Consider the following 27,918-nt stretch of genomic DNA (forward strand, 5'->3'; position numbering starts at 1 on the left):
TAGCACTCTGTCACTGCAAGGTTTGACACTATATTGTGGCACTGTTTTAATCATGCTCATTTAAGCTAACACTTTTCTTCTAATTTTGGAACACGTTCATTTAAAGTTTCCTTTAACTAAAATCACACTTAAGTCTTCTTGTTTTAATCAACAAATCAAGCTATTTCAGGTGATAAACTGTTACTTCATATAGATTTTAATGAATAGACAGAAAGATAATTTAGGAATTAGGCATAGAACACATGGAAACATATACAAGTAAATATTCAGAACTGCCTTTCAGAAGGCTTTCTGCTTGAAAATAATTTTATTTTAATCAAAATCTACTACTATGAAAACTGAGTGTGAAAACACAGAATAATTAAAATTGGCACTGTGCCCATAAACCATCAAGAGTCTGGATAAACAGAGCACTAAATAAGTCATTTGAAAATATAAACTGCCCAAGCTGAAGTGAGAAAAATTTCTAAATACTTATTATACTGATAACCCTCAACAATTCTGTGATGTAGCCACTTGCAAGTGTTCCAATTTTACAGAGAAAAAAACTGAGGACAAGGTTAATGCCTTGTTTACAATATTTTTAAATGTTATTTTAGCAAATACATTTTAATTAAGTGCTGTTTAAAATCAGGTTAGTAAAATGACAGCTATGGATAAGTTGTCTGCAGGCATCTCTAGATCTAAAAGCATGAGCCTCCACTGTTTGAGCTAAAGGATCAGATCCACTAGCTTGCAGACAGTAGTAGTGGACAAACCCCTGTGGTACTCTAGTCACTAAATAGGTGCAAAGAACCACACTATGTTAGCAGGGATTACATCAGCTCCTCGGGCAGACAGCACCTTTAAAAACATTAGCTGGGTAGGGCGTGCTAACATATTTTAAATAGCACTTAATTAAAACATGTAACCCACCTCCCCACCCTCCATATTAGCTAACTATTTATTTGTTTAGGAATTTTTAACAGATTTACCATGCCATGCAAATATCACAGAGGAAATACTTTCCCCTAGTCTAGAGAAGGCTTAAAGGTGGCTTGGTAAATGCAGTAAGGGCGAAGTTGTGTTTTAATACCGTAGCTGGGAGAGGTGAACTGTAAGCACCCCCATAGGCACACTCCATAGGACTCATACACAGAAAATAAAGCCTGAGACATCTGGCTGTCTCAGCGGGTAAATCCCTCCCCCTGAAGCTTTCTAGGAAAAAATGCCATGGAATAGCTGTGTCCAGCGGGGCTCTGGTGAGCTACGCAGGTAACACCTGAGAGTTACGTCGTGCTTCCTGCGGACTCAGGAAGACCTCGTGCATCAGTTCACATTTTCCAGGTTCTCGTCACAAGAAGGAGAGCTAGAAACATTGTATTTTAAAACAAAAGCTGGATTCTGCAGCACAATTCCATGGGGCCGTGTCAAAAGTCCCTTCACCAAGGAGCACCAGGGCTGTTATGCCACCGCCTTAATACTCCTTCTCACACATTTCGGTTCTCTAGAGAGAGGACCAGAATGTCAGTTTTGCCTCCCAGATACATGCAGGAGCAGAGCAACCACATCCAAGCAGCATGTACCTCAGGATCAGTAAACAGAACAACTGCACCTTGACGTGGCGGTGACCACAACCACCACTTTTTTAAAAATAGTCCAAGGTGACAGACCAGGTGCAGGGACTTACAGTTCATGAACAGGGAAGCTCGATCAGTAATTGAGTCGTTGATAACCTCCCTCGCATTTAAGTCCTTAGCTTGTTACCATGGTGACTGCCGTAATAAGTCTGTGACCCCAAAGCCCCTTTATGCCAACTGTTAAAGGACACACTCTGCACACCTCGGTCAGAATATTTAGCCAAACACCGTGTCTTGTTAAGTATCATGTAAAAACTGGTATCATGTGGGTCACTACTATCACTATGTGATATATCTATGGATGGCATGTAAAGAGTTGTGTGCGCATGCTGGGAATACTTTCCTAAAATATGCTTTGGGGGAAGACTTGATAAACAAGTTTGCTCTTGACAAAGGAACGTTGGTTTCCCTGTGTCTGCAAAGTAAACTGAGCAATGAAAGTTACACTGACATACAAATCAACAGGGGGACTGGGAAGTGACCAGGAAGAAACACACAGCAGGGGAGAAGAACTTATCTGGGGATACATATTTCGAAGGTTTACTAGACTATAAAAAGAAGGGGAGAGAAGCCCTTATGTATCCATCACTTAAGGAACAAAAGAGGCCAGAGCTCTTGGAATCTGTGAAAGGTGGATCCTTCAGCAACCTGGGTCAAAGGCTCTGGGAACTGACTGTAGGTGAGAAATTGCCTGAGACCAGGACTGTGAACTGTTAAGTTGTAGACGCTAGAAAGCATGTTTTTACTTTTGTTTTATTTGTACCCATACCTGTCTCTTTTTCTTTTTCTTAGTGCCACTTAAATCTATGCTCTTTATTAATAAACTTGTTTTACTATAAAACCATCCCCATGCTGTGCATAAAGGTAAAGAGCATATCCTCAGGGAGCCAACAGGCTGTTGTACGCTCTGTCTCTTTGGAGACAGCAGACTTAATAAATTCTGTGATTGCCAATGAGAGGGACTGGACATTGCAGAGACGTCTCTGGGGACCTCAGGAGCACCAGATGTAACTGCAAGGCAAGGTTAAGACTGGCAGAGTCTCAGGGAGTTGACTGGTGAGGCTACCAAAACTAGTGTGTCATAGTTTAAGCCAGGGCAAAGTTCTCCTTTGGAAAGGCAACACAATGGCTTACAGTTCACGGCTCCCTGGGGAGTGTATTACACATACTAGAAACAAATAATTACAATTAGCATTGGCAGCTGCGCTTACAGGCAGGCGTATAAAACAAATTAATTTTGGCTTTATCAAATCCTTGATTAGTCATTATATACCCATTAACAACAATCTTAAGGTGATTTGTGACAAATCTATTTATGTCTGAAAGGCAGCAATAATCAAGTACTTCTGCTGAGTGGAGAAGATCACAACTCAGTTTTCCGTCAGAAAATGCCATTTCAACAAAATCCAAATTTTTCATTGAAACATATCTATTTCAACCACATTTTTGAAGACGTTAAAACAGGACATTTTTGAAATGAAAGTTTCAATTTTTCATTTCAAAAGGACTTTTCATTTTGAAATGTATTTTAACATAAAAACCAATTAAAATAGAAAAACAAAATCTAAAGGACATTTCAGTTGACATGAGATGATTTTTTTTTCTTCAAAATTTTGTTTTGCAAACACATCTGACATTTCTGGGGACAAAAATAGATTTTTGTGGGATGGAAAATCAGTTTTCCAAACAGATCTCCAAAGAACCAGCCAATCTCATTCTGTTTACACACGAGTCTCATTGTGTTTGGGAATCTGTCCTTTTTCCTCTCATGTACAACTCTTAAACACGATACTAGAAGCCCCTATAGTGTCACCCATTACTAGGCATTTGTAATTTGGTGCAGCATGATAAAAATCACCAGAAGAGACGGAATTGTAAATGTACATGTGGCTACATTTCATCTAAAGCAAATAAATAAATGAGACATTAGCAGCTGCTCCAAATGTTAATTCAGTATGCCTACAGCAAAAACACTTGGAGCCTATTCCTGTCTTTCCTTAGAACATTGCACATGAACTGCTATGTGCTGTTAGCTATATGAGGAGGAAAAACAGTCTCAAGGTACACAAAAGCTATTTAGAATGTCATTATGATTATACTCCCTATATTATAAACTCTGCTGACCAATTATAAGTCACTAGAAAGCTACTGCAATACTCCATGCCACGCAAAAAACAAACATGATTTTCCAAAAAAAAAAAGAAAAATGTTCAAAATGTATTACTGCATATAAGCAAGCAAACTTAAGTGCAAAAGTCAAGTTCTTAAAGACCATCTGTACAAGTAGCCACACCAAATATGACTAAAAATATCTACCATTAAACATCAAAGAGAAATGTATGACATGTAAGACATCAGGCTTGCTCCTTTACTTATGAGTTTGACCTTTCAAAACAACCTCACGTGTAAGTTAATATATGCATAATGCTTGTGAGGCACAAAAAAAGCTTTAAAATTCTGTGAGAAGATACTTAAACCCTACCCCCAAAACCAAGCACTATATTTTACCTGGACTGGGAAGTAAGACCAAGACCCAAATTCCAAACAGAATGCAACACTGTATTAGGAAGGACAATAGAGGAGAAAGCATGCAAAATAGAGTGCTCTGCATGGACACTCCATAGACATACAAACGCTTCAGAGTATTTTCAAGTCTAATGCCTTGATTCAGGCCAGCGTGTAAGTCCATGTTTCATTTTAGGCATGCACTTAATGTTGTCCTGAATAGAGATGCTTTCGTGAATTGCGGTCTGTTGTGGGATCACACACTTATTCAATAGTAGCTAAAAGCATCTTGGATTTTCAAACTAGAGCTTTCTCATCTGATACTTTGGCCCAGATTTACTTGATCATATGGCTCTGTATCGAACGCATAATGCTAAAATTAAAATGCCCTGGGAAGTTGTGCACGTATTTTAAACTCCAGATACGAGTATCATAGATATTTCGTTTCTGAATACAAAATAGTGCAAAATCCTCACCAGAATATATCTGTGCAAAGTATATGCATGCAGTGGTTTTTTTGACTGATTTAAGGTTTCATTTTAAGAAGGTGGATTGGTATACCTAAATTTATCAATTAACTTTAATGAGAAGAAACATTCAGCAACAAACTTAACCAAGCAGTAAGTACAGCATGGTACATACAACATGTGAAGTTTATTTAAGATAATTCAAGTTTGTCTTGTATCAACCATTAGGAGGAATTTCCCTTTCTTCTCTACCCTTGAGGCCCCCTCACCCCTCACCAATATAGTGAACAACATATTCACACACATACACAATAACTCATGTAAGACAAATTGAACCACTGCCTCCCTTCACAGAGTACTGTTCATCTTCTGCACTCATTGAGACAGGGATCCTGTGGAAAAAACACTGTCATCTAGTATTGTGCTGCTTATGTACAAAGAAAAAAGTTAAGGTTGCATCATTTCCTGACTTTTGAGTACTTCACTTTGCAACCTTGCTGTTCTTTTAGTGTAGTTGGTTTTGTATGAACTACCTAAATACATGTGTCTGTGTAACTTTACATTGTATTAATTACACAAACAAGGCTAAAATTATTTTCTCTGTGCCCTGTTCTAGTTATACTTTATAGTCAATGCTTGTTATTTTCTGTTCTCAACCCAGAGAGTTGGAGAAGATTTAATTTTTTTTTTGTAAGTAATATAGTTCTTGAATGTATTACTCGTACGCAGTATATACAGTGTTAAGTGCTATTTTCCCCATGTACTTTGTAATGTATGAGAGCACGAACAGTAGATTTTCATTATCCTAACTCTTGAGAAAAATATACTGCTTGAGAATACTCATATCAAACTGTAATGGGGAGAGGACTGAATAATGTTTTACAGTATTGATAACTGGTTGCAGTATTTCTGAATATAAATAATTAGGGTTTATTTAATCCATGAGTATGACTGTTTGTGCTGGTATCATAAAGACAAATCAAAGGATCTTTCAAGCACAATCAAAGATGGATATAAAACAGTGGTGGATTGCGCTTACTGAAAGTGATATTGAAGAATTGCTGAATTGATTAATTACATACAGAGGTTATTTCTTTTTCTTGGTGTTCTTAGAAGAGGGTTTTGTGGGGTTTTTGTTTGTTTTTTGTGTTTATGACCTCCCATGAAACAGATTGTAATAAATAAATAAAACAGATTGTGTTTTTATATATATGTATAAATAAAACAATATGTTCCATGGGAGGTCATAAATACACACACACACTCCAGTACAAAGTTATACAAAGAAAATTCTGGACACTGAGAATTTGTAATGTGGATTTTTCCCTGCTTTATATTACTGTACATACTTCTACTAATGCCGCCAGCTGTCATATATCCTGGATCACTGATTTTAATATAAAAGTTATTGGAAAAGAAGTAAATTTCGAAACCATGACCAAGTGCTTCCCAAACATTGTACTTTTGATTGCCTCTAGCATGCTATTGTCTGTAAAAATCTGGCAGACTAACACTCTTATCACATGGATCTGACTGTAACCTGATGTTTTGTTTTCCATTTTTGGAAGCACCATGTGACCGAGTACCCTCCCTGCATGCCCCCTTATGGGGGTGGGGCAGTGATTCTGCCTCTGTCCTCAAGGTCTCCAACTGATCCCCGCAGCCTCTGGCGCATTCCCGGTTGAGGTGACTTAGCCCTCTGACTAGGTCCTGTAAAAGTTCCACCCCTGCTGGGGCTCGCAAAGTCCAAAACAAACAAAGAAATGTAAATTCTTCTGTCCCTACTGGGCTCAGTCCTCACCACACTCGTCAGCCCTGCCGCGCTCTGCAGAGTCCCAGGAAAGTGCACACTTCCCACCCCGCCAGGGCTCATGCAAGCCTAAGTCAGTTGCTGGCAGCCAAAGAAGGCAATTGGCTCCTGCCAGGCCAACCTTTCCATGGGGAGACTGACAGTCTGCTGGCTTTCTTGGTTCCTGGCCTCAGGCAGCCTGCTCTCCTGCAGTGAAAGCTGCAGATCTGCTCTGCCGTCTACCAGAGCTGGGCTCTCCCTTTTTAGCACTTCCCTCAAAGCCTCATACTTGCTTCAGGGCAGGGCTGTTTCACCTTCAGCCTTTGGGCTGTTTTCGCCCAAAAAAGCAGGCCATTAACTCTTTCCTGACGTGTGTGGTTTGTACACTACGTCACGCACCACTATTTGTGAATGCCTGTAGAGTTGTTATATCATACATAGACTCTGCATATGTGGTACTATGAACATTCAGTTCACAAAGATTTTTCCTGAGATTACCTGCTATTAAATTTGCCCGGTTCTTCTTCTCGAGCATGGTGAAAGCCCAAGGTCAATTCTGCATCAATTCCAAGGCCACAATAGTTGTTCATTTGTACAATCTGAAAAACAAAACAAAAATAGCATTATACTGTGGTATACCACTGAGACTCAGATGTACCACATCAGAGGGTCCCATATTGGTACTGAAAATTTTCAGTGAAATTGACATTTGCCGATTTTTCAAGTCACTGCACACAAAGCAATTTAGGAGTACATTTTCTCTCACAGATAACCCCAGTACAAAACACAACATTAAAATGAAGATAAGGTTGAGAGTATTTATCAGTAACTTCTGGGTGAAAAATACTGCAGGGATATAGTAATTATTCCTAAACCAAGCATTCCAAACCCAGGAAATCTGCAATTAATAAGGTTACATTTAAAAGAAACCCAAACATGGTAAAGCATGGAAATGCACCTAAACAACCTTCGCTCGACCTAGTGCTACCATTTAATAGCCATATGACTATGACTGAGAAATTGTACTGTTCGTTGTCCCAGATTAAACCAATTTCTAAAGACATTCGTTTTTTTCATATTTCCCTTCATGGTGTCACTATAGGGGAGAACTTGGCAACTTGTGTATGCGTGGAAGGAAGCATTAAACAGTATCACCATCACGGCTGTCACATCATGCAGCCTTTGTTTCTTTATCCTGAAAGATGTTCTAAACACACCAGACCAGAAGATGGAACCAGAGAACACCAACATTTTCACATCTGTGTCCTGAGCAACTCCTTTGGTGTGAACCTCAGGTTTCTATTATTAAATCCTCCCCAGTGTGTCAGTTTCAACCACAGCAATTTTCCTCCTGGCACATACCCACACACTCACTCTCTCTCTGCCTTCCATCTTTAGACAATTTAGACAGCAACGCACTATTGTGACCAGAGTGGTAAGCTAACCACAATGACTTCACAGCCTGATTCTGCTTAAAAATCCCTGAGTGGCTAATAAAGTCACAAGCCATGTACTGAGCCTGGGGTGTTCCAGCAACTGAACTGCAAAGACAGAATCTCCATTTTTTGGTAATCATCTGCTATTCTTCTCTTTTTCTCTTATGTCTTGTTTTGTCTTAAAACAGAACCAGACTTTAAACAATGAGTCCCAGGATTACATCTGCAAACGACATTCTCCCTTTCCCAAACAAGGAGATCTGATGTCACGAGGGCCTGTCAAGCAAGATTTTCACTTAAAAGACACTATATGCAAACAGGGAAAAAGATAAAGTAGATGATTAAATTAAAGTTTTACTGAATCTCACGCTAGTGATGTCTAGCAGAACTTTAACAAGTAACTTTCTGGATTGTTTAACAAAGTGTAAGGATTCCAGTTCCACTATAGAGGTCTGAAATGTAGCTTTGATCTTCCTTCAAAGAGCTTTCTCTCAACCAAACCTGTTCTCACCTGAGCTGGGAACCCATTCCTTCCCAACTTCAGAAAGCAGACACAACTACTGTTAACTGAGCACTTGTAATCAGTTACCGTCCCAGGCAGACATGCTTTGTGCCAGAGAAATAATTAATATCTAAAATGTCCATAAAGAATATATTGTGTAACTAATCTCTGACTTCAAGTGTTTTAGAACTGTACTCAAAACAGCACATCAGGTTTACCTTTCTTCACCCGCAGGTTTAGTGAATGAGCTAAGCCATATAGAATTATTATAGTAACACCAAACGTGTGTTGAAATAAAAGACAAATTACAAGCAGCTATGGTACACTATAATTTCATTCATCCTGTAATAAACCAATAGTTTCTAGAAAACAAAACCGTGAAATACCTTTGGAGGCTCAGGTTCCAAAATACCATTCTCTGCACTTTCAACAGCCTCCTGAGCATCTAAAAGGATGGTCCAGCGATCCATAAGTACATCATCAGCTTCATCTACAGATATCAGAACCGAGTAGGGATCTTCCCCACTATAACCAGCTCCCCAGCGAAGCACCCTCCCTAAATCATTACCTGGACAAGGAAAAAGCAAACTGTTAACTTGTAATGTTAACTTGTAATGTAAACTGTTAACTTGTAATGCCTTGTAATTTCTCCAACCGCAAGGGTACTAGTCAGACAGCGATCACAACTTCCCAGCAGTAAAACTGAACTGAAAATGTATATTTAACATACATGAAAAGCCTGTAAGTAAATGTTGTCTTTGCTGTTCTGTAAGTAAATTATTAAATATATCATGTACTGCTTTATGTAAGAGACACACAAAATAGGAATATTTATACAATATCACCTGAAAATTTCCTCTCACAGTAATAAGGTCGGGAGACCTGTTATAAAGGGTGCACCGAGCTGTTAAATTTCAGCCTGCTTGCGAGCAGAAGCAGACGCAGACCAGTCCTCCACTGAAGTTTCTATTGCTTGAGACAACTTCTGCACCAACGATAATGCCATCTTATTTTCCTACACTAGAAGTTGGGATGATAATATTTTGAAAAGGAAAAGTTTCTCCTACTGAAGTGTATGGGAATAATTTCCCCAGATAAAATAGTCCCAAAGCTTTGGATATCAATTTCCATCTGTACTCTGGATGTCCACTTTGTTTCCACAATGGGCCGGGGCCATGGTCCTTATAAACTGAAGAAAGGGAATTTTAAAGTAAACTCAGATAAATTATCCTATTATTTTCTAGCATGCTGGTATCTCCAGATCCCCTACGATGGGCTTTTTACAGCACAGAACTGCATGTAGCTCCCATTATCTTCGGTTAGGGTCTACCATAAGGGTGGCTCTGCCTAGTTCACTCATGAGGGATTCCTTCAAACAATCTGATTCTCTGCATCCTCTGTTGAAGGAATGGAAGAACAGGCCATAGGACCTTGACATCTGCCAATCACAGTGATAAGGAGAGATGCAGAGGGGCTTAAAAGAGTAGCTGGATAACAATTACATGAACTTAGGTCCATTGAAACACATCTCTGCATGACCCCAGCATTCTCAATCGCCTTCTGCAGAGATTGGACCTTTTTTCTTTCTCTCTCTTTTTTTTTTGGAAGCACCACTTGTTCTTTTCCTTTATGGCCATCTTCATCTTCTGAGAACATTCTCCCAAGATGAGACTTGTACCTAATGGTATCCATCCTCGCCTCAAAACCTATGATTGATTTCCCTGATGTCATGCCTGTTATGAATCCAAGATGCTCTAGAAATGGAAACGCTGTGTGTGGTTTATGCTCTCTCTCTATGCAGAGCCCTAATCAGCAAACTGTCTAGGAAAGGATAGGCATGAATGCCATCCTTCCCTGAAGTTGTTATTAATAGTACCATGGAAAAGACTCAGAGCATGGGTCTGACTGAATGGCATTAATTGGAGCTGGAACAGGTGGTACCCTCGTGCATAACAAGGGAATAGTTTGTGGGGTGGTAAATGGATCGATGGAAGACAATCTGCATACGGTTGTCTGAGTTAACTTGAGAACCTCCATTTTGAACTTTGGCTCCTTTAGGAACCTGGTCAGATGTACGTCTGGGGGGAGAAAGCAGAAGGAGACTCCACTGGTTGGAAGGCATGAGATGCACTGTCCTAAGGTTGGGGGTTCCACGACCACCACTCCCAGAAACTACTAGATCGCACGCCCTAGTTCTCATGGGCGACCTTAATCATCCTGATATCTTCTGGGAGAGCACTACAGCGGTGCACAGACAATCCAGGAAGTTTTTGGAAAATGTAGGGGACAATTTCCTGGTGCAAGTGCTGGAGGAGCCAAAAAGGGGGAGAGCTTTTCTTGACCTGCTGCTCACAAACCGGGAAGAATTAGTAGGGGGAAGCAAAAGTGGATGGGAATCTGGGAGGCAGTGACCATGAGTTGGTCGACTTCAGGATCCTGACACAGGGAAGAAAGGGAAGCAGCAGAATACGGACCCTGGACTTCAGGAAAGCAGACTTCGACTCCCTCAGGGAACTGATGGGTAGGATCCCCTGGGGGAATAACATGAGGGGGAAAGGAGTCCAGGAGAGCTGGCTGTATTTCAAAGAATCCCTATTGAGGTTACAGGGACAAACCATCCCGATGTGTCGAAAGAATAGTAAATATGGCAGGGGACCAGCTTGGCTTAAGAGTGAAATCCTTGCGGATCTTAAACATAAAAAAGAAGCTTACAAGATGTGGAAGATTGGACAAATGACCAGGGAAGAGTATAAAAATGTTGCTCAGGCATGTAGGAATGAAATCAGGAGGGCCAAATCGCACCTGGAGCTGCAGCTAACAAGAGATGTTAAGAGTAACAAGAAGGGTTTCTTCAGGTATGTTGGCAACAAGAAGAAAGCCAAGGAAAGTGTGGGCCCCTTACTGAATGAGGGAGGCAACCTAGTGACAGAGGATGTGGAAAAAGCTAAATGTACTCAATGCTTTTTTTGCCTCTGTCTTCACGAACAAGCTCAGCTCCCAGACTGCTGCGCTGGGCAACACAGCATGGGGAGTAGGTGGCCAGCCCTCTGTGGAGAAAGAAGTGGTTCGGGACTATTTAGAAAAGCTGGACATGCACAAGTCCATGGGGCCGGATGCGTTGCATCCGAGAGTGCTAAAGGAGTTGGCGGCTGTGATTGCAGAGCCATTGGCCATTATCTTTGAAAACTCATGGCGATCGGGGGAAGTCCCGGACGACTGGAAAAAGGCTAATGTAGTGCCCATCTTTAAAAAAGGGAAGAAGGAGGATCCTGGGAACTACAGGCCAGTCAGCTTCACCTCAGTCCCCGGAAAAATCATGGAGCAGGTCCTCAAGGAATCAATCCTGAAGCACTTACACGAGAGGAAAGTGATCAAGAACAGTCAGCATGGATTCACCAAGGGAAGGTCATGCCTGACTAATCTAATCGCCTTCTATGATGAGATTACTGGTTCTGTGGATGAAGGGAAAGCAGTGGATGTATTGTTTCTTGACTTTAGCAAAGCTTTTGACACGGTCTCCCACAGTATTCTTGCCAGCAAGTTAAAGAAGTATGGGCTGGATGAATGCACTATAAGTTGGGTAGAAAGTTGGCTAGATTGTCGGGCTCAACGGGTAGTGCTCAATGGCTCCATGTCTAGATGGCAGCCGGTATCAAGTGGAGTGCCCCAAGGGTCGGTCCTGGGGCCAGTTTTGTTCAATATCTTCATAAATGATCTGGAGGATGGTGTGGATTGCACTCTCAGCAAATTTGCGGATGATACTAAACTAGGAGGAGTGGTAGATACGGTGGCAGGTAGGGATAGGATACAGAGGGACCTAGACAAATTGGAGGATTGGGCCAAAAGAAATCTGATGAGGTTCAACAAGGATAAGTGCAGGGTCCTGCACTTAGGACGGAAGAATCCAATGCACCGCTACAGACTAGGGACCAAATGGCTCGGCAGCAGTTCTGCGGAAAAGGACCTAGGGGTTACAGTGGACGAGAAGCTGGATATGAGTCAACAGTGTGCCCTTGTTGCCAAGAAGGCCAATGGCATTTTGGGATGTAGAAGTAGGGGCATTGCCAGCAGATCGAGGGACGTGATCGTCCCCCTCTATTCGACATTGGTGAGGCCTCACCTGGAGTACTGTGTCCAGTTTTGGGCCCCACACTACAAGAAGGATGTGGAAAAATTGGAGAGAGTCCAGCGAAGGGCAACAAAAATGATTAGGGGTCTGGAACATATGACTTATGAGGAGAGGCTGAGGGAACTGGGGGTGTTTAATCTACAGAAGAGAAGAATGAGGGGGGATTTGATAGCTGCTTTCAACTACCTGAAAGGGCATTCCAAAGAGGATGGCTCTAGACTGTTCTCAGTGGTAGCAGATGACAGGACAAGGAGTAATAGTCTCAAGTTGCAGTGGGGGAGGTTTAGGTTGGATATTAGGAAAAACTTTTTCACTAGGAGGGTGGTGAAACACTGGAATGCGTTACCTAGGGAGGTGGTGGAATCTCCTTCCTTGGAAGTTTTTAAGGTCAGGCTTGACAAAGCCCTGGCTGGGATGATTTAATTGGGGATTGGTCCTGCTTTGAGCAGGGGGTTGGACTAGATGACCTCCTGAGGTCCATTCCAACCCTGATATTCTATGATTCTATGATTCACACAGAGCCTGGCTCTGTTTTTCTCCCCTTCTTTGAGGACAGAAAAAGGAATGGGAACACCACTCAGGTTCTTGCTACATGGGTTGCATTGTTCTGAGTGGTTCCAGCCATTTCCAGGTTGCTAGAGATTGGGAATGGGACAATAGCATGCCTGTGGATTCTTGCAAAGTTTCAAAGAGCAACAAAGCCGAGAGCAGCCATTTGCTTCCAAACTGAAAGAGCGTGGCACCAATTTGGGGGTCTAACTTCAAACAAAGGCTGGCTCTGAGGAGGTTGAGAACCTTGCCTCCACAATAGCATATGGGCATTTCTTTTAGTACAGCCCCTGGCAAAGCAGTACTCTCTCCTGCTGAATTTCAGAGACGGCTTCAATTTGCAGAATGACCCACATTTCTATCGTACCTGGCTGGGGCCAGAATCTAAATAGGTTTGATGACTCCATTACTACCTTATCCCTTGTATTTCTGAAAATATTCTCACACTGAAGTACTAAGAGCCTGGAACTGATATGCCTAAGTATCTAACTCAATGACCAAAGATTTGATGTCCAGAGAAGAGAACAGGATAATGCTGGGACATCAAATACCTGTGGCTTGACAGCCCAGCATGGCATAGCTGGTTAAAGTGAGGGCCTCTCAGAGTCCTGTGGCTTGACATCAGCCCTGCAGGGGAAATCACAAAGGCCTATGGCATGAAATACTATATGCTTGCATGAAAATTATTGTAACCCATTAGTCTAGGTAAAAACTGAAGGGTATCCCTAGAGGAGGGGGCCAAGGTGACCTCACACAGATGGGGCTCAGAGGGACAACTCCAGTTTGTCTACAGACAGAGCCACGTTCCCCAATAGGACACGCTATAAGGCAAGTGAGGGAGGATGCACAAGCCTCCCCTTTGGCTTTCTCAGCTTACCCGTCTCCCCAACCCACTGCAGGGTCACCAAATGGTGCAGCACTTCAAAAGAGACAGAGCTGAGGAGAAAAATTCCCCAAAAGGCAAATGCAGCCCTGGAACATGACTGGCATTTAGATGTCCAACTGTTAGTCAGAACTTTGAAACAAAAAGCGTGGGATTCTTCTTAGAAAACCTCTGTAGCAGGAAAGGGGTGGGGTTGAGCCCCACACCTGGCATTAGGCAGACAAAGGAAAATGATGGAGATGGGGGACTCCCCAGCTGCCAGCAACTGTCACGTCTGTTTCTGTCCCCAAGCAGCAAGCAGGCTGAAGTACCAAGTCTGTTGGCCGTAGCACAGTGGAGAAAGTGTTGGCTATGCTAGGTAGCCATGCTCTGCCTGAAACAGAGGAGCTAATGCTGTTGACAGCCATGCCTTATCTATCAGCAATATGTTGCCACCCCACAGCGGTGAGGTAAATTCATTAGAATCTTCTACGTCCTGGTTACAGGCAGAATGTGAGACAAGGCATTTAGCATACAGTCACGTGTGATTCACCTATTTGTGAATTTAGTTCCCAACTGTATTTTGTTAGCACAGCTAAGCACACGCATCTCATGAAAGATTTTCTGCATCTAGATAAATTCATTACCATGAGATACTGGCTGTATACTATGGGGGGGAGGGATAGCTCAGTGGTTTGAGCATTGGCCTGCTAAACCCAGGGTTGTGAGTTCAATCCTTGAGGGGGCCATTTAGGGATCTGAGGCAAAAATTGGTGATTAGCCCTGCTTTGAGCAGGGGGTTGGACTAGATGACCTCCTGAGGTCCCTTCCAACCCTGATATTCTATGATTACATGACATGAAACAACTGTTCCTTATGACTGCATGTGGACACAAACCCGGAATGAGCGACCATGATGGCAAGGCATTGGCATAAAACAACTTGACAAAATAAAGTGAATTCATACTGGACACGGAGGGAAAAAGTAAGTTGTTAGGTACTGAAGATGACATGTCCCTTTATATGATAAATATTCCCCCCAGATGGGTGAAGAGAGACCAGATCTCTTTTAGTTCCTCATGCTGTCTGTTAATCCACGTTTCAGTGGTTAATTATTTTCTGCACGCAATAGGTTGAAGATCCTAAGTTTTGTTCCTTTTTTCTTGATAAGCCTGTGAACTCATGCTGAGCTGATAAGCCATAGAATGAGTGTGGGAAAAATAAGAGTTAATCACTTGCATCTGATAAGTTGTCTGAGTGTTATGGGAAGATTAGTTTATTCTACTTTTCTCAATTCAGATTTCTAATTTCTCACTTTAAGTTTACATTAATGCTAATGAATTTTCCCTCCCCCATCAATGCTTCTGACAGTGATCAAGAGAATTCATTATAAACTAATTAGTCTCAATACATTTCCAGCCTCACAGGTTCTCGATCAAATTAATCACATTTCAATGTGTTAAGGATGTACAAAAGTTTTCAGGTCTAATTTTACTATAGAAGAATCCTGCCTATAACCATATTCAGTCAGTGAGACAGCCCCTAAATCAATGTGGAATAACTCTCAGGTGTATTCTACAGGTGGGGAGAAACACTCTGGCCTTTTCTTAGATGTAATTCTATAATAATCATAAGGGTGGGAGGACTGGAGAACCAGGCAGTCACTAGGGTAAGAGGGACTGGGACTGGTCACTTACTGGAGGGAGGGCCGTAGCATATGGGAAGGAAGGAAAACAGTGCGCTAACCTAGGTGAACAAGCAAGAGGATAGTGGCAGCAAGAGAAGGAGCGAGCGGCTGACACGCATCACTAGCAGCTAGACAGAGTAAAGAGGAGCCGATTAGAGAGAGAATTGATCCCACTATTGCACTGGGATTGCAAAGCAACTAAAGAGCTGCTGCCTCTGGTTAGGCCCTTAGGCAGTAGTCCGGGTGTTTCTGGAAACCTGAATACAGATAATGAGATCATCTGGTTTATCTGGACTTCCACAGTGCTACGTTCATACCACTTCTGGTGACTCTTTGGGCAAGTGGTTCTCAACCTATTTACCATTGTGGGCCACATATGCAGCTCTCTGTGTTATGTGGGCTGCATCCACACAATATATACACTGCCTGTATGGCCCTGAGGATGTCACATGGGCCGTAGCTGTGTGCTGATTGGGCTGCAAGTGGCCTGCGGGCTGAGAACCACTGCTTTGGCCAATGCTGTAAGCACCACTGATGGGTTCTGAACAGAGGATTGCTGCAACTTTAAAGCCCGTTGAGGCAGGATGGAAGAGTCAAAGAATAATACTGATGAAATGGTCTTAGCTGTTTCCCTCCTGGATGCATGCCGATTGCTTGAATGTAACATAAGAAACTAAAACAAAATGTCATTCGTGCTACAAAGCCAGTCACAGGTGCCATGTTATGAGAAAAATCAACACAAAAAGAAAAACTACTAAGTTTTGAGCATGCTTAATAGCTTCCTATTAACATTCCTCAAATCAACCCTATTCCATACTGTTATTTCTCACCTGTTCCTAAAGGTAAGATGGCTACAGAGGGCTCTGAACAGACAAGGGTGTGTCTGATTTCCTCCAGCGCACCCAGGACCCAACCAACCGTGCCATCGCCACCGCACACCAGCACTCGGAAATAGGGAACTTGAGAGAATGTATGAAATCTTCATTTAAAACAAAAGCATAAGAAATAATATTACACTGTAATGCAGAAAATTAATTAGGCCTTCCATAATATTCTCTTTAAAATAACACAGTAGAGTTCTTAGTAATTATTGCTTTTTCCTTCCCTCGCTTTAGAGTTTCGATTAAGAAAAGCTGATAAAATGGACAATAAAACTTAGAACTATCAGAGGAGTTTTCTGCCTAACAAACTTGAAATTATATTTCTCACTATTTTTCCCCATAGCCAAAGATGGTAGTTGAGTTCTCTCCCACAGGGAATTAACAAGACACAGACACAAAACAGTCTACATTTTTAAAATATGTCTATTTGTGTTTTCGTTTACACATCTGTAATTCTGTTAATTGCTTGAGATTTCTATCTGGTTTTAAATGGAAGTTTACAACACCATTGTCATTCATGTTGAATGCAGTATTTGGTTATGCAGTGTGCATTTCCTTGTCCGCTGGCATATACTGCTGGGACTGCCAAAACCAGAAGGGGGTATTTCTGTACAACTATGGATTTGTAAAAAATGAGACTCTAAATAGGATACCATTTGCACAACACTTTTCAGCCCTACCAATCAAGGCACTTTACAATGGAGTTTATCTTTCTTCCCATTTCACAGATGGAAAACTGAGGCCCAGAGAGGTGAAGTGTCTTGCCCATAGTAACAGAGAAATACTGCAGCCAACAAGAGGTTCAATGGTCATAACACTGACAGTCATGCTGTAGGAACTAGCCTAAATGAACCATGGCCCTGACAAAGTTAGAAGACCAGTATTGCTTATTTTTTACTGCCTTTTCATTATGGACTGTTGAACCCACTTGCACTGGATGAAGGTAAAATAATAAAGTTAACCTTTTGAGAGTTTTATTTCAAGGCACTGGAGTCAATTTAGATAGTACAAAAATAAACAATGTAGTAGGATTTAAAAAAAACATGTTTTTCCATTATAATAAGCAGGCAATAGTATTACTCATTGGTGACTAAACTGTGTTTTTAAAAAAACGGTAACACATTGCTTTTGTTTTTCCCATCACATTGTTTCTTGCGTCTTAGAAATGGGGTTACCATTTCTGAACGATCAGCTCCTCTTAAATTTCTGCAACTGTAGACAAATTCCAAGAGTAGAAAGAGAGACATTTATTACACCTTTCTATTACCTGACGTTAAGAATTGTTGGAAATAGTGGCAAAAATTACGACTTGACAGCAGTGTTGCTCAAAGCCCTCTCTTTCCTCCCTTCCTTCTCCATCAATTGTGTTAACCACCAGTAGTTATTTGCATTATGGTGATGTGAACATGCTCCCAACAGGATCTGGACCCTACTGTGCTAGCCACTGATAAACACATCAGAAACAATTCTGTCCTCTCCTCTTTGTGAAACATGAACGTTTTCAATTTGTTTTTAAAATAAGGACCACTATTTCTAAGAGCGGCCCTGCAGTATAATTCTCACACATGCAATACAGGAGTAAATAAAATGAGTTGGAGGAAATTTTAGCGTGTGTGTGTGTGTGTGTGTGTGTGTGTGTGTGTGAGTGACAGATCTAACAAGTATCAGTAAATTACAATTTTGGTGATACTATTCCATTAACTAAAGAACTACTGTGATAAAAGATTTACCCAGGCAGTGGACCTCCATTAGTGAGTTCAAAAACCTGATGAGGATTTAGCAGTTTTCTAAAACTGTAGAGTAGATCTCGGCCTTTCAGACCTCCACTTTTGGGATTCACAAACACAAGTAGTGGACAGCAGTTCTGTGGTAGCTTGGTATGCTGGAAGATGCAAAGAGGTGTTAGAACAAATGTGTACATGTTAGATTATTACAGTATTCCAAGAATATCCATTCAGTCCTTTAGTAAAAACCTCACAATCAACAGGTAATAGTGTAGCTTGAGTGCATATTTGATTTTGCCTTTTGGAACAGTGAAGTATAGTTAGTTTGGCCATGTGGTAAAAATGAAGACATTACATGACACAATATTTCCAAGGTATGCATATCAGGATCAGTTTCTATTGACTTTAGAAAGAACCATTTCAATAATCTGATTCCATTGGATTCAAACAGCAAAACCTATCCACTGGGGCTATAAATACTTTTACCCAAAAAAAAAAAAAAAAAAAAGTCATAAATGGCCCTGTATGGAGCCTGAAGGCCTGTCTAGGAAAACAGCAATTGCCAGACTGGATCACAGTCATGATCCAACTAATACAGCAGCCTGTCTCCAAGAGTGGTCCGTGCCAGATGCTTTAGAGGAAGGTGCAAGAAACCTGAACTAGGTGGAGCTAGGGAATGACCTACCAAACAGGAAATATTTTTCCTCAACCCCATCAGTGACAGATTGGCTCGTGCCATGAAGCATGAGGTTTATTATCCCATACAAATTCAGGGGATTTTTTTGGGTTTTTTCCCCTTGATAATGTAACTATTACGTTAGGCTCCAGGCCTCTCTTGCCACGAAGCCCATGGAGCCTCCGCTGCCTGTCAGTGTAGACTTGAAATGTAAAGGTCTGTCACACTGTTGCCCTGGATTTGAGGGGTGTGTATACCCCAGAACGTGATCAAGCTAATTGCGACCATATTATGTGCATTCAGCCACCCTGAGTTAATGAAATAGAACACCACATAGTTAAGGGTTAATTTGGAGACAAGCATTTAGAAGCAAGGTCATATCTAGCTGGCAGTTTCTGCTAATCAGAATGGGAGGAGGAAACAGACAAGTAAATAACTGAGACTGAAAACTTGGTGGTTGGAAAACCTTGAGTCTAGACGCCTCTGATATTAAGTTTATTGAAAGTTAGAAAAGTGATGACACAGTAGGGGTCATTAAGGCCTCTGTGTTTTGTAGAAGTTAGTTCTAAAGGATTAGCTAATAGAGTGTACTTTGGAGCAGTCCTCTGAAGCCATCTTAAGAGATGTTTTTTCCTAACACCCTTTCTCCCTGGTTGGTGAGCAACTGGCAATACCGTTCCAGATGTTACGTAAATATCTGGGATGTTCTAAACCTACCGCTTATGTCTGTGTGTGTTTAAATCTAATAAACTGCAGTGTTAGATAGAGCACATTTAGTTGCATGAATCTTATCAGACAGAATTGCTGTGTTCCTGTTGATTTATTCCGAACATCGCCTGGAGTGAAATAGTTAAGTTGCTCCGGTTGGGGGTTCTGACAACCCCAGGTAATAGCACCAAATAGCAATCCAGGAAAACAGAGGGGGCATGATGCATGCCACTAAAATCTACCCTTCTGATTCTGACCCTTGAAAGCCTGAACAGTCATGACCAAAAAGGTCCAGTGATCCTGATCCCCGCAAAAGCCAAGTGCCATCGCACAAGCTATCAAATCACTACTATGAACAGAATTTAATAATAAACACTGGGGAAGTTTTAAATGAGCCCTAATCTGCCTCTCTCTGACTCTGTCAGTACCCCTACAGCTAACCACTGAAAGGAAGGGACTGGAGTAGCTGGGGCCATATCTCTCTTATAACCTCAGCCTCAAGTATTCAGTGCTGTGAGCGTGTGGTCACGTGACCTCATCTGGCACTACTTTCACCAGAGCTCCCAAAGCTCAGTGGGGGTGGGTATCCTTCCAGAAGCCACCCCGAAAGAAGAACACTTCCCTGCATTGTGGGCGCTAGACCCAGTAGGCCGCTTCTGGGATAAGGTAAACATACTGCGCAGAAGCAGCACACAGGGCTTCACTGGAAGTCGGTAAGGAACAGATGCCAGAAGTATGGTATTGGAACTCTTTTAAAGCTGTTCTCAAACGATTGGACAAACATCAGGAAACGCCAAGCTCCTCTCTTTTCGTTTCCTGCAGCCAGGCACTATAGAAGAACGGCCTCCATAGAGATACAAAGAAAAGGTGCTTCTTTATTTCTCTATCAGGCATTTTCAAGTGAGAGTCTCCAAACCCAAGTGTTGGTGATGGCCCTTTATCCATGGCCAGGGCATTCACCCGCGGGAGAGCATTCGGAGAACAGCAGTTTGGCATGAGGCTGGAAGGAATGATTTATGAGGAAAGATGAAAAGAACTAAAATATCAGTAGTTTGGCTAAGCAGTGATTAAGGGGATCATGATGACAGACTACAAACACTTGAAGGGTATCTACACCTAGGAAGGGGAGAAACTAGTGCCCACATAATATGGGGATTGTTCCCTACTTGTCGTTACAATGGAGTGTAACTAAGGGTAACGAGATAAAACCAAGATATGGAAGATGTAAGCTGAATATGAGGAAATACTTCCTGACACAGAGATATGTTTGCCAAGATTTTCACAAGCGAATAATGACTTTGGGTGTCCCAATTTTTGAGTTCCTAACCTGAGATATCTTACAGGTGCTGGTTTTCAGAAAGCACAGAGCACCTGCACCCTGAAAATCAGGCCTTTTAAGATGTCTCAAATCACTTATCATTATGAAAATGTTTGTCTTTAGCATATTAGTCTCCAAAGAGATCCTGCGGGCCATAGCCCCTTTCACTTGGGACTTGGAAAAGTAGAATGGACAAAAGGCTGGAAACACTGCTACAGTAAAAATCTTGCACTGGCAGGGAGAGAGCTTTTCTACCTACAGCTTCTAAGGTTCTAGTGGGTAATAAAAGAAAACAGCCAACTTGAGCTGTAACAATTTGAGAGTTTATGCTATAAATATGCAAATAAGGACAATTTAGGCTGTCAAAGTTTAAAAACAGATACAAGACTTAAAAGTCTGGGAGCATTATCCAGCTGCTCATCTGGGGCAGCAAATGGCAGAATTACTTCTCTTCATCCCAGAAGTCATGTATGACAATACTATTGGGTACATCGTGAAAATTGGTTAGCTTTGAATATAAGCGGAGCGGACAGGGAAAGGTACCCACTTTATAGAACAACAATGAAGTTAACTAAGAAATGCTGTGAGGGAGAAAAGAAAAGAGATGTCAAAGGATTATATGTGAATACACAGGAATCTGTCATATTTTATCAATACTCCAGCTAAGGGTTCAGGAAGGATGCATTGTCAAAGCTTCATTTTCAGTCTTTTAAAACTTTCTCCACAAGATGGGTTGGTTTTTGTTTTTTTGGAGAGGGTGGGAAGGGCTCTGATAGTTCTGACATTTGGTCTCAAGCCCAGAAAAAATTAAAAAATAATCTTAAAAATGTATTTTGCTGCTTGACTTATCCAAATGTGAGGGGAAAGCTTTGACAAGTATTAAAAGGATATTTCAGACACTTTCTCTGCTTTATAGCTGAAAACTTTAAAACACTACAAACTAGTCAAGTATCTCATGTCAAATGAGAACTTTTGCTTTTAATTTTTCTTCTCAAGAAATCTAGTTTTAAAATATATTGTGGGCATTTAAAAACAGCGTCAGAAGCATGTATTTTCTATTATTTCCCTTAATTTTAGAGATCAATACAGAATTTGGTTTTAAATGTGCTCATTCAAACATTTCCTGAAAGCCTGCTTGAAAGTCCACCAAAACAGGTGTCTTACCACTGATTGCTATGAGCTTCAGATCAAGTCCTACATTCTTAATCAAAAACACGTTTACAGTTTGGAAAGGACCTTGCAATCTTGCTTAAACAGAGATGATACAATCATGTACCCTCTATCAAACTTTTCTTTAATGTTTCTACTTATACACAAAATGCTTTTTTATAAACAAAAAAAACATTGGTACAATACATTAAATAAGAAGACAATAACGATAAAAGTACATATATTTGCACATCATGGGGTGAAGTCGCAGGGATAGCGGCTGTACTACAAAAAGGAATTATAAGTGGTAATATGACAGCTAGAGAGTGAATTATTTTTTCGGTTGTCCTACCACCTTTGGATGCATGCTTACCTTGCTCAAGAGGATTCCTCATTACCACAGGTAATTCTTTATCAGATACTAATTTGGAGCTCAATTCTACAGAAATGCTTAAATAGCAGAATCCTGTAAGGGAAGAAACTTTAAGTGTGTTCGGCATAATGCTTAATTTGTTCTTAATCCTACGATCTGCAGTAAAGTTAAGCAGGACAGTGCCAAACTCCTATTTGTAAGAGACAAAGCAGCTTCATTTAGAAGACTGTTCTCCTTTGCGTGGGGATTAAATAGTTCCGTGCAAACTGGTTACCCTGGTCAGTACAGGGAAGAACAGCTTCACCAGCTTCTAAGAGGTACGTGTCTCCTTTTGTTATTGGTGCAGATGACTGTGCACTGGTCACGCTGGCATTGCAGAATTTTTTTTAATCCCCTAGTGAAGGCCAAATGGGAAAATATGAATTACGGTTCGTTACTTTGTAGAATGGAATATGTGACTCACACAGTCTTGTGTAGGATAGTTTTTTCTTTATCCTGACTTTGGTATGATGATTGAAAAGTGAAATCTGCAGAGGGGTTTTGCATTGGCTGGTTTTTAGTCAGAAATTTATTCCTTATCCCCCAAAGATAGCTGGAGGGGCATGATTTACATGCTATGGCCGTCACCACAAGTTGTTTTATTTGTCAGGATTAGTAGGCTGTAGTTTTGTGCTGTGACAGAGTTGTTATTCATCCTAATCCCATTTCTGCTGAATAGCGGGCACAGCCGTGTCTGGTGGCAGCAGAATGGAATGCTTAAACAGTAAATGAATATAAAGTGTTCTGTGCTGCAAACTGTATCCATTTTTTCCAGTGGGAGCAGTTTTTACCCAGGAGATGCAGACCAGAAAACGCAGCTCTGCAATCAAAGAAGGCATTTACGCATGAATGCTCTGCAGCAGCTCTGTGTGAAAGGTACTTAGGATTCCCAGAGTTTGGATCCCCATCTCCCTGAGTCCAGGTAAGAGGGGTAGTCTTAGCATATTGTAACTTTCACATAATTCTTTATACTTACAGGTCACTAACACCAGGGCCTGACAAGAGGCTGTGTAGAGGTTTGTATATATTTTTGTAATGGGATGGGGGGGCTAGAATGGACCCGCTGCAATAATTTGGCTATGAGGGGCGTTATTACTGCCTCTGCTCTCCAGGATGGCCAAATTCTGCTGGTGAACACATTTGTCTAAACATTTACCGCAATTTATGACTCAACACAATATTTTTAGGTCAAACTGGCTGCTATGCATTTTATTTCCTTGCCTAGGATCACACTTCAGCCACGATTCCTTACCCCCTCTCTAAATTTGTTTTTTAAAGAATTATTTGTCAACACAATAAAATTATATTCAACTAGTTTAAGATTTTAGTTTGCACGCAGGTCCAGCAATTCGGGGTTCAGGTATTCATGGCACAAGGGAAAATAATCCCATTTAAAGTGACAGAAACTGAATTTGATATTTGTTGATTATCCTTATTATTAACATGTATACTTCAGTCGTACCTACAAAGCCCCATCAGGAGCGGGGCCTAAGTGCTGTGCAAACATAAGATGCTACTGCCACTATAGTGCCCTGTAAAAACCTGGCCTTGAGATGTACTGCTGATGTCTTCTCATTTGCTCAGAATTTATTGGAGAGACTAACAATAGACACTGACTACAGACATAGAAATAGCTGCAGTGCTGAGGATGTCAACACATCTCTGGAAAGAGGATATGTTATATCATTTGTATGCCCTCTGATGGCTCTGCAGAAAATGATCATGCCACATTTTTTTAATCTAGGTCCTACATCAATTATGCTGTTTTAAAATAACCTCACTGAACTGCTTTCCCCCACCTCACCCCAATAGCTCATTCAAATCTGAAAGCTATTACAAATTAAAAACATTTTTAGGAATATTTATTTGGTGGCACAAAGAGGATAACATGCTGTCCTTTTCAAATCAATTGATATTTTCTGAGATTACTTGCAGATTGGAGAGAAAAGTTATTGGTCAATCAGTACAGTTTAGGAATAAAACACTTCCGCAGAGTCACAGATTTTAAGACCAGAACAGGATCATCTATTCTAACCTCCTGCACAACACAGGCCAGGGAATTTAACCAAATGATTCCTGCACCTAGCCCACAACTTCTGCCTGAGCACTTCTTTTAGAAAGACAACCAATCCTCTTTTAAAGACTTCAAGTGATGAAGAATTCACCAGATCACTTCATTAAGCATACTTCACTGAAGTTTATTCAATTAAGGATATTAAACTGTAACAAAGTAAATGACTTATGTCATAACTTTACCACAGAACTCTCACTTTGCCTGGGTTAAAAAGCACAGCATTGAGTTAACTCTCTTCCATTTCTCTTTCAGGCAGGGCCCTTTAAAAAAACCTCTCCAGAGCTGATCCTAAGTACCAGTCAGAGGTGCCACAAAACAGCACATGATGCATCTTCCTCTCAGGAAAAGCGTCTAGCTTTCTGCATTGCCAGCCTCTATTGCCTGGCAAGGAAGAGCAAAGAAACAGACTCTTTGCAAGGTGACATATTTCAATGGCTTTAAAGAAAGACTGCAGCTTCATCTTAACCTACTTTTTGTACTGTTTACTGGAATGCTAGAGAGGTCAGCTAATGAGTACAGATTAACGTAGTATGCAATTATAGTTTAAATATTTGTTGATGTCATTAGTTTTAGATATAAAAAAAGAAGGTGATTTCACCTGCAATCAGAGCTCGGAATGACCTCTGCACGTTTACAGCCATTGGCAGGCTGCACGGTCAGCCATCCCATGAGTAAGAACATGTAGAGGTCACTCGAAGGAGGAACAAAGTGTATGTCTACAATGCAATTAGACACCCGCAGCTGGCCCCTGCCAGCAGACCCAGGCTCACGGGGCTTAGGCTAACAGGCTGTTTAATTGCGGTGTAGATGTTTAGGCTTGGGCTGCAGCCCAAGCTCTGGGACCTCCCACCGCGCAGTGTCCTAGAGCCCAGGCTTACCCTAAGATTCCTTGGCCCTCTTGTTCCTCCCTCAGGAGGGAGAGGGTGCCCAGACTCCTCCTGGGAGGCAGCCCAACAATACAGTATACAGGGAATAAGTTGGTAAACATGCATGTGCACTCCCTCCCCTACCCCAAACAAGGGAATTCAGCCACTCAGCAAAGGCAAGATCAACCAAGAGCAGGTGGGTCTATCCCAGAACTACCAAGGTTAAACACTGAAGTAACTTCGGTATAGATGCTACAGCAAATTGCTATTCAAAGTAAAGGGATTCCATCGAATTTTAGTGATAGTGGAAAGAATATAGGGAAAAGAATTAAAATAGCTTTTCGCTCCTTTATAGCTTTGTAACTACACTCACATCACCGTTCAGCACTTCACGATCAGTATCAACGAAACAAGCAGCCATTCATACACAGATGCACATCAGGGACAGAAAATGCAGGCTCTTTCTCTATTCTTTATCATAATGTTTACAAAAGCTCAATTTCAGTCTATTTTTGTCCACCCGTCCCTTCAAAGACCGAACAATTTTCCCTCCTCTCTCTCAGAAGAGAGCCTGGCTTTTTCTTACACAGGATGTAACCTAAAGATCTTACCAGAACTTCGGGAATCACAGCGGCAGTAAGCTGTTTGTCATTGACCATTGTATCTTTAGCTAGCATATATATTCTTTCAGCTTCAGAAAAACAAGACATTTCAAGTACAACAGCACCTGTAACAAATGTATTTAAGTGATTCTTTAGTTGCAAATAAACAATCTTAATATGAAGTTAGGGTAAGGTGAAAAAAAAGAAGGAAACAAAAATATTAATGGAATTTTGAATGTTTCCTAAGAGCCATCATACCATGGTCCAGGAAGGTATGATTCCCAGCTAGGGCTTCGCACGCTGTTGGTGAGAGTCGCAGAAATAGAAAAATATTAAAGGAACCGAAAAGACTTCAAACGGCAATAAAAATGATTACATTGATTAAATCATGGGGAGAGATCTCTGTAAAACACATACATGTAAACTGGATTTAAAATAAACTCTGGGTAAGAGGAGGATCATAATCTACAATTCTTTTCCATGCTGCAAATACAAAAAAGGAAAAGGAGTTGTTCAAAAACATCCCAGGGGGTTCCAATGGCCTTTATGAGGAAAAACATCAGTGTTTACCAGCCACACAGGGATATAGCTGGTACATCAGCAGGAAACACAGGCTATTTGGTATGGATTAATGGAATGCAACTGGGCAAAGGAGTATCTAAACAGGATATCAGGAACATTTTCTGAAGATTATTCCCAAATTAAGTCACTGATGCCTCACTAATGCAGTCATTTGAAATTGAGACTGGACAATGCATTTGAAAATAAGCTTTTATGAATCATCACTTGTTGGAAGATGGATAAAAGCTAAAGAAAGTCTTTTCTATTTCATTGCTGATGATACTAAGAATACAGATGTGTAGCGGTCAGGTTGCAGCACTCCTGGTGCTAAATATTCTAGTGGTTTTGGAGGTGTTTCTTACTTCCCCAATTTCCTTCACACCAGGATGAAATAAACCTCATTCTTTAACACCAGTAGCAAAGCAACATCTCATAAAAAACATGTGTGTTCAATGGAAGAGTATCTAAAAAACGAAAGTAAGAATTTTCCAAAGGTAACAGATTAGCCTCATCACCTCCAGTGTACTTATTAAAACCAAAATGCTGGATCTATGAAACACTGACCTTGAAATTTCATTTAGTTAAGTTTAACAACAGAAACAAATTCTAATATCTTATTTTTTAAAAGAACAAAATGAGAATAGGACATACGGTATTGCCTGCAACAACTGACTCTTCTAGCTGCTCAGAATTAACATTCAAAACTCACTCTTAACAGACAGAACTTCATCACATTCATATGAGGCACGAAGCCACCTTATGAAAAAGAAGGTTCTAATAAAATATATTGGGGCTTATATAAATATGCTACCATGTTTTACATCTGATTTTTAAAAACTTTTTGTTGAGATAAGATCTCTAATACATTCATTCATCTTCGAGCTTTTAGCACGTGACTGAATTTCGGAGGTTGGTATGTTTTTACAATACTGAACTCAGTTTAAACGTTAGAGGCTTACCTTGCATTGAGTAAACATGACTCAAAGAAAGCAGATTTGCTGCAAAGATTAAAAGAGAATGTACTTCAGACTTGGGTAGATGAACAGTAAATATTAAAAGCACTGATTTCAAATCAAAAACTTTTTAAAATCGCAAAAAACAAACAGCATCCCCAACACACACTTTCTCTCTTCCAAAGTCACGTTAAACATTGGTGGTTGTTTTTTAAACTTTGTACAAGTAGAAGACACATTCCCCATGGTGTTTAACTTTGAAAAGTAAAAGCTACATGAGACTATGAAAAGATACATTTGTTTACTGTAGAAAGGTACAAAGTGAATTTTCAGTAGCATAGAGTATATTAGTTGTAATAAAGACAAAACTGTTAAATGTACTCACCCCTTTTCACTTCTGAATTAAATTGTGTTGCCACAATTTGAATTCATATGTCTTGTCTGCCATA

At 40.9% G+C, this 27,918-nt stretch overlaps 1 protein-coding gene across 1 annotated transcript in view; it reads right to left on the reverse strand.

Annotated features, from left to right (window-relative positions):
* The window catches only part of DGKQ (diacylglycerol kinase theta), a 180,324-nt gene that overhangs the window by 14,021 nt on the left and 138,385 nt on the right, over positions 1-27,918 (reverse strand). The window contains 6 exon segments of the mRNA XM_007056846.4: positions 6,879-6,979; positions 8,705-8,886; positions 16,376-16,524; positions 18,157-18,308; positions 25,965-26,080; positions 27,476-27,514. Of these exon segments, the coding sequence (XP_007056908.3) occupies positions 6,879-6,979; positions 8,705-8,886; positions 16,376-16,524; positions 18,157-18,308; positions 25,965-26,080; positions 27,476-27,514 (739 nt within the window).

The sequence above is a fragment of the Chelonia mydas genome, chromosome 5 (assembly GCF_015237465.2).
Source record: "Chelonia mydas isolate rCheMyd1 chromosome 5, rCheMyd1.pri.v2, whole genome shotgun sequence".
Taxonomy (NCBI): domain Eukaryota; kingdom Metazoa; phylum Chordata; order Testudines; family Cheloniidae; genus Chelonia; species Chelonia mydas.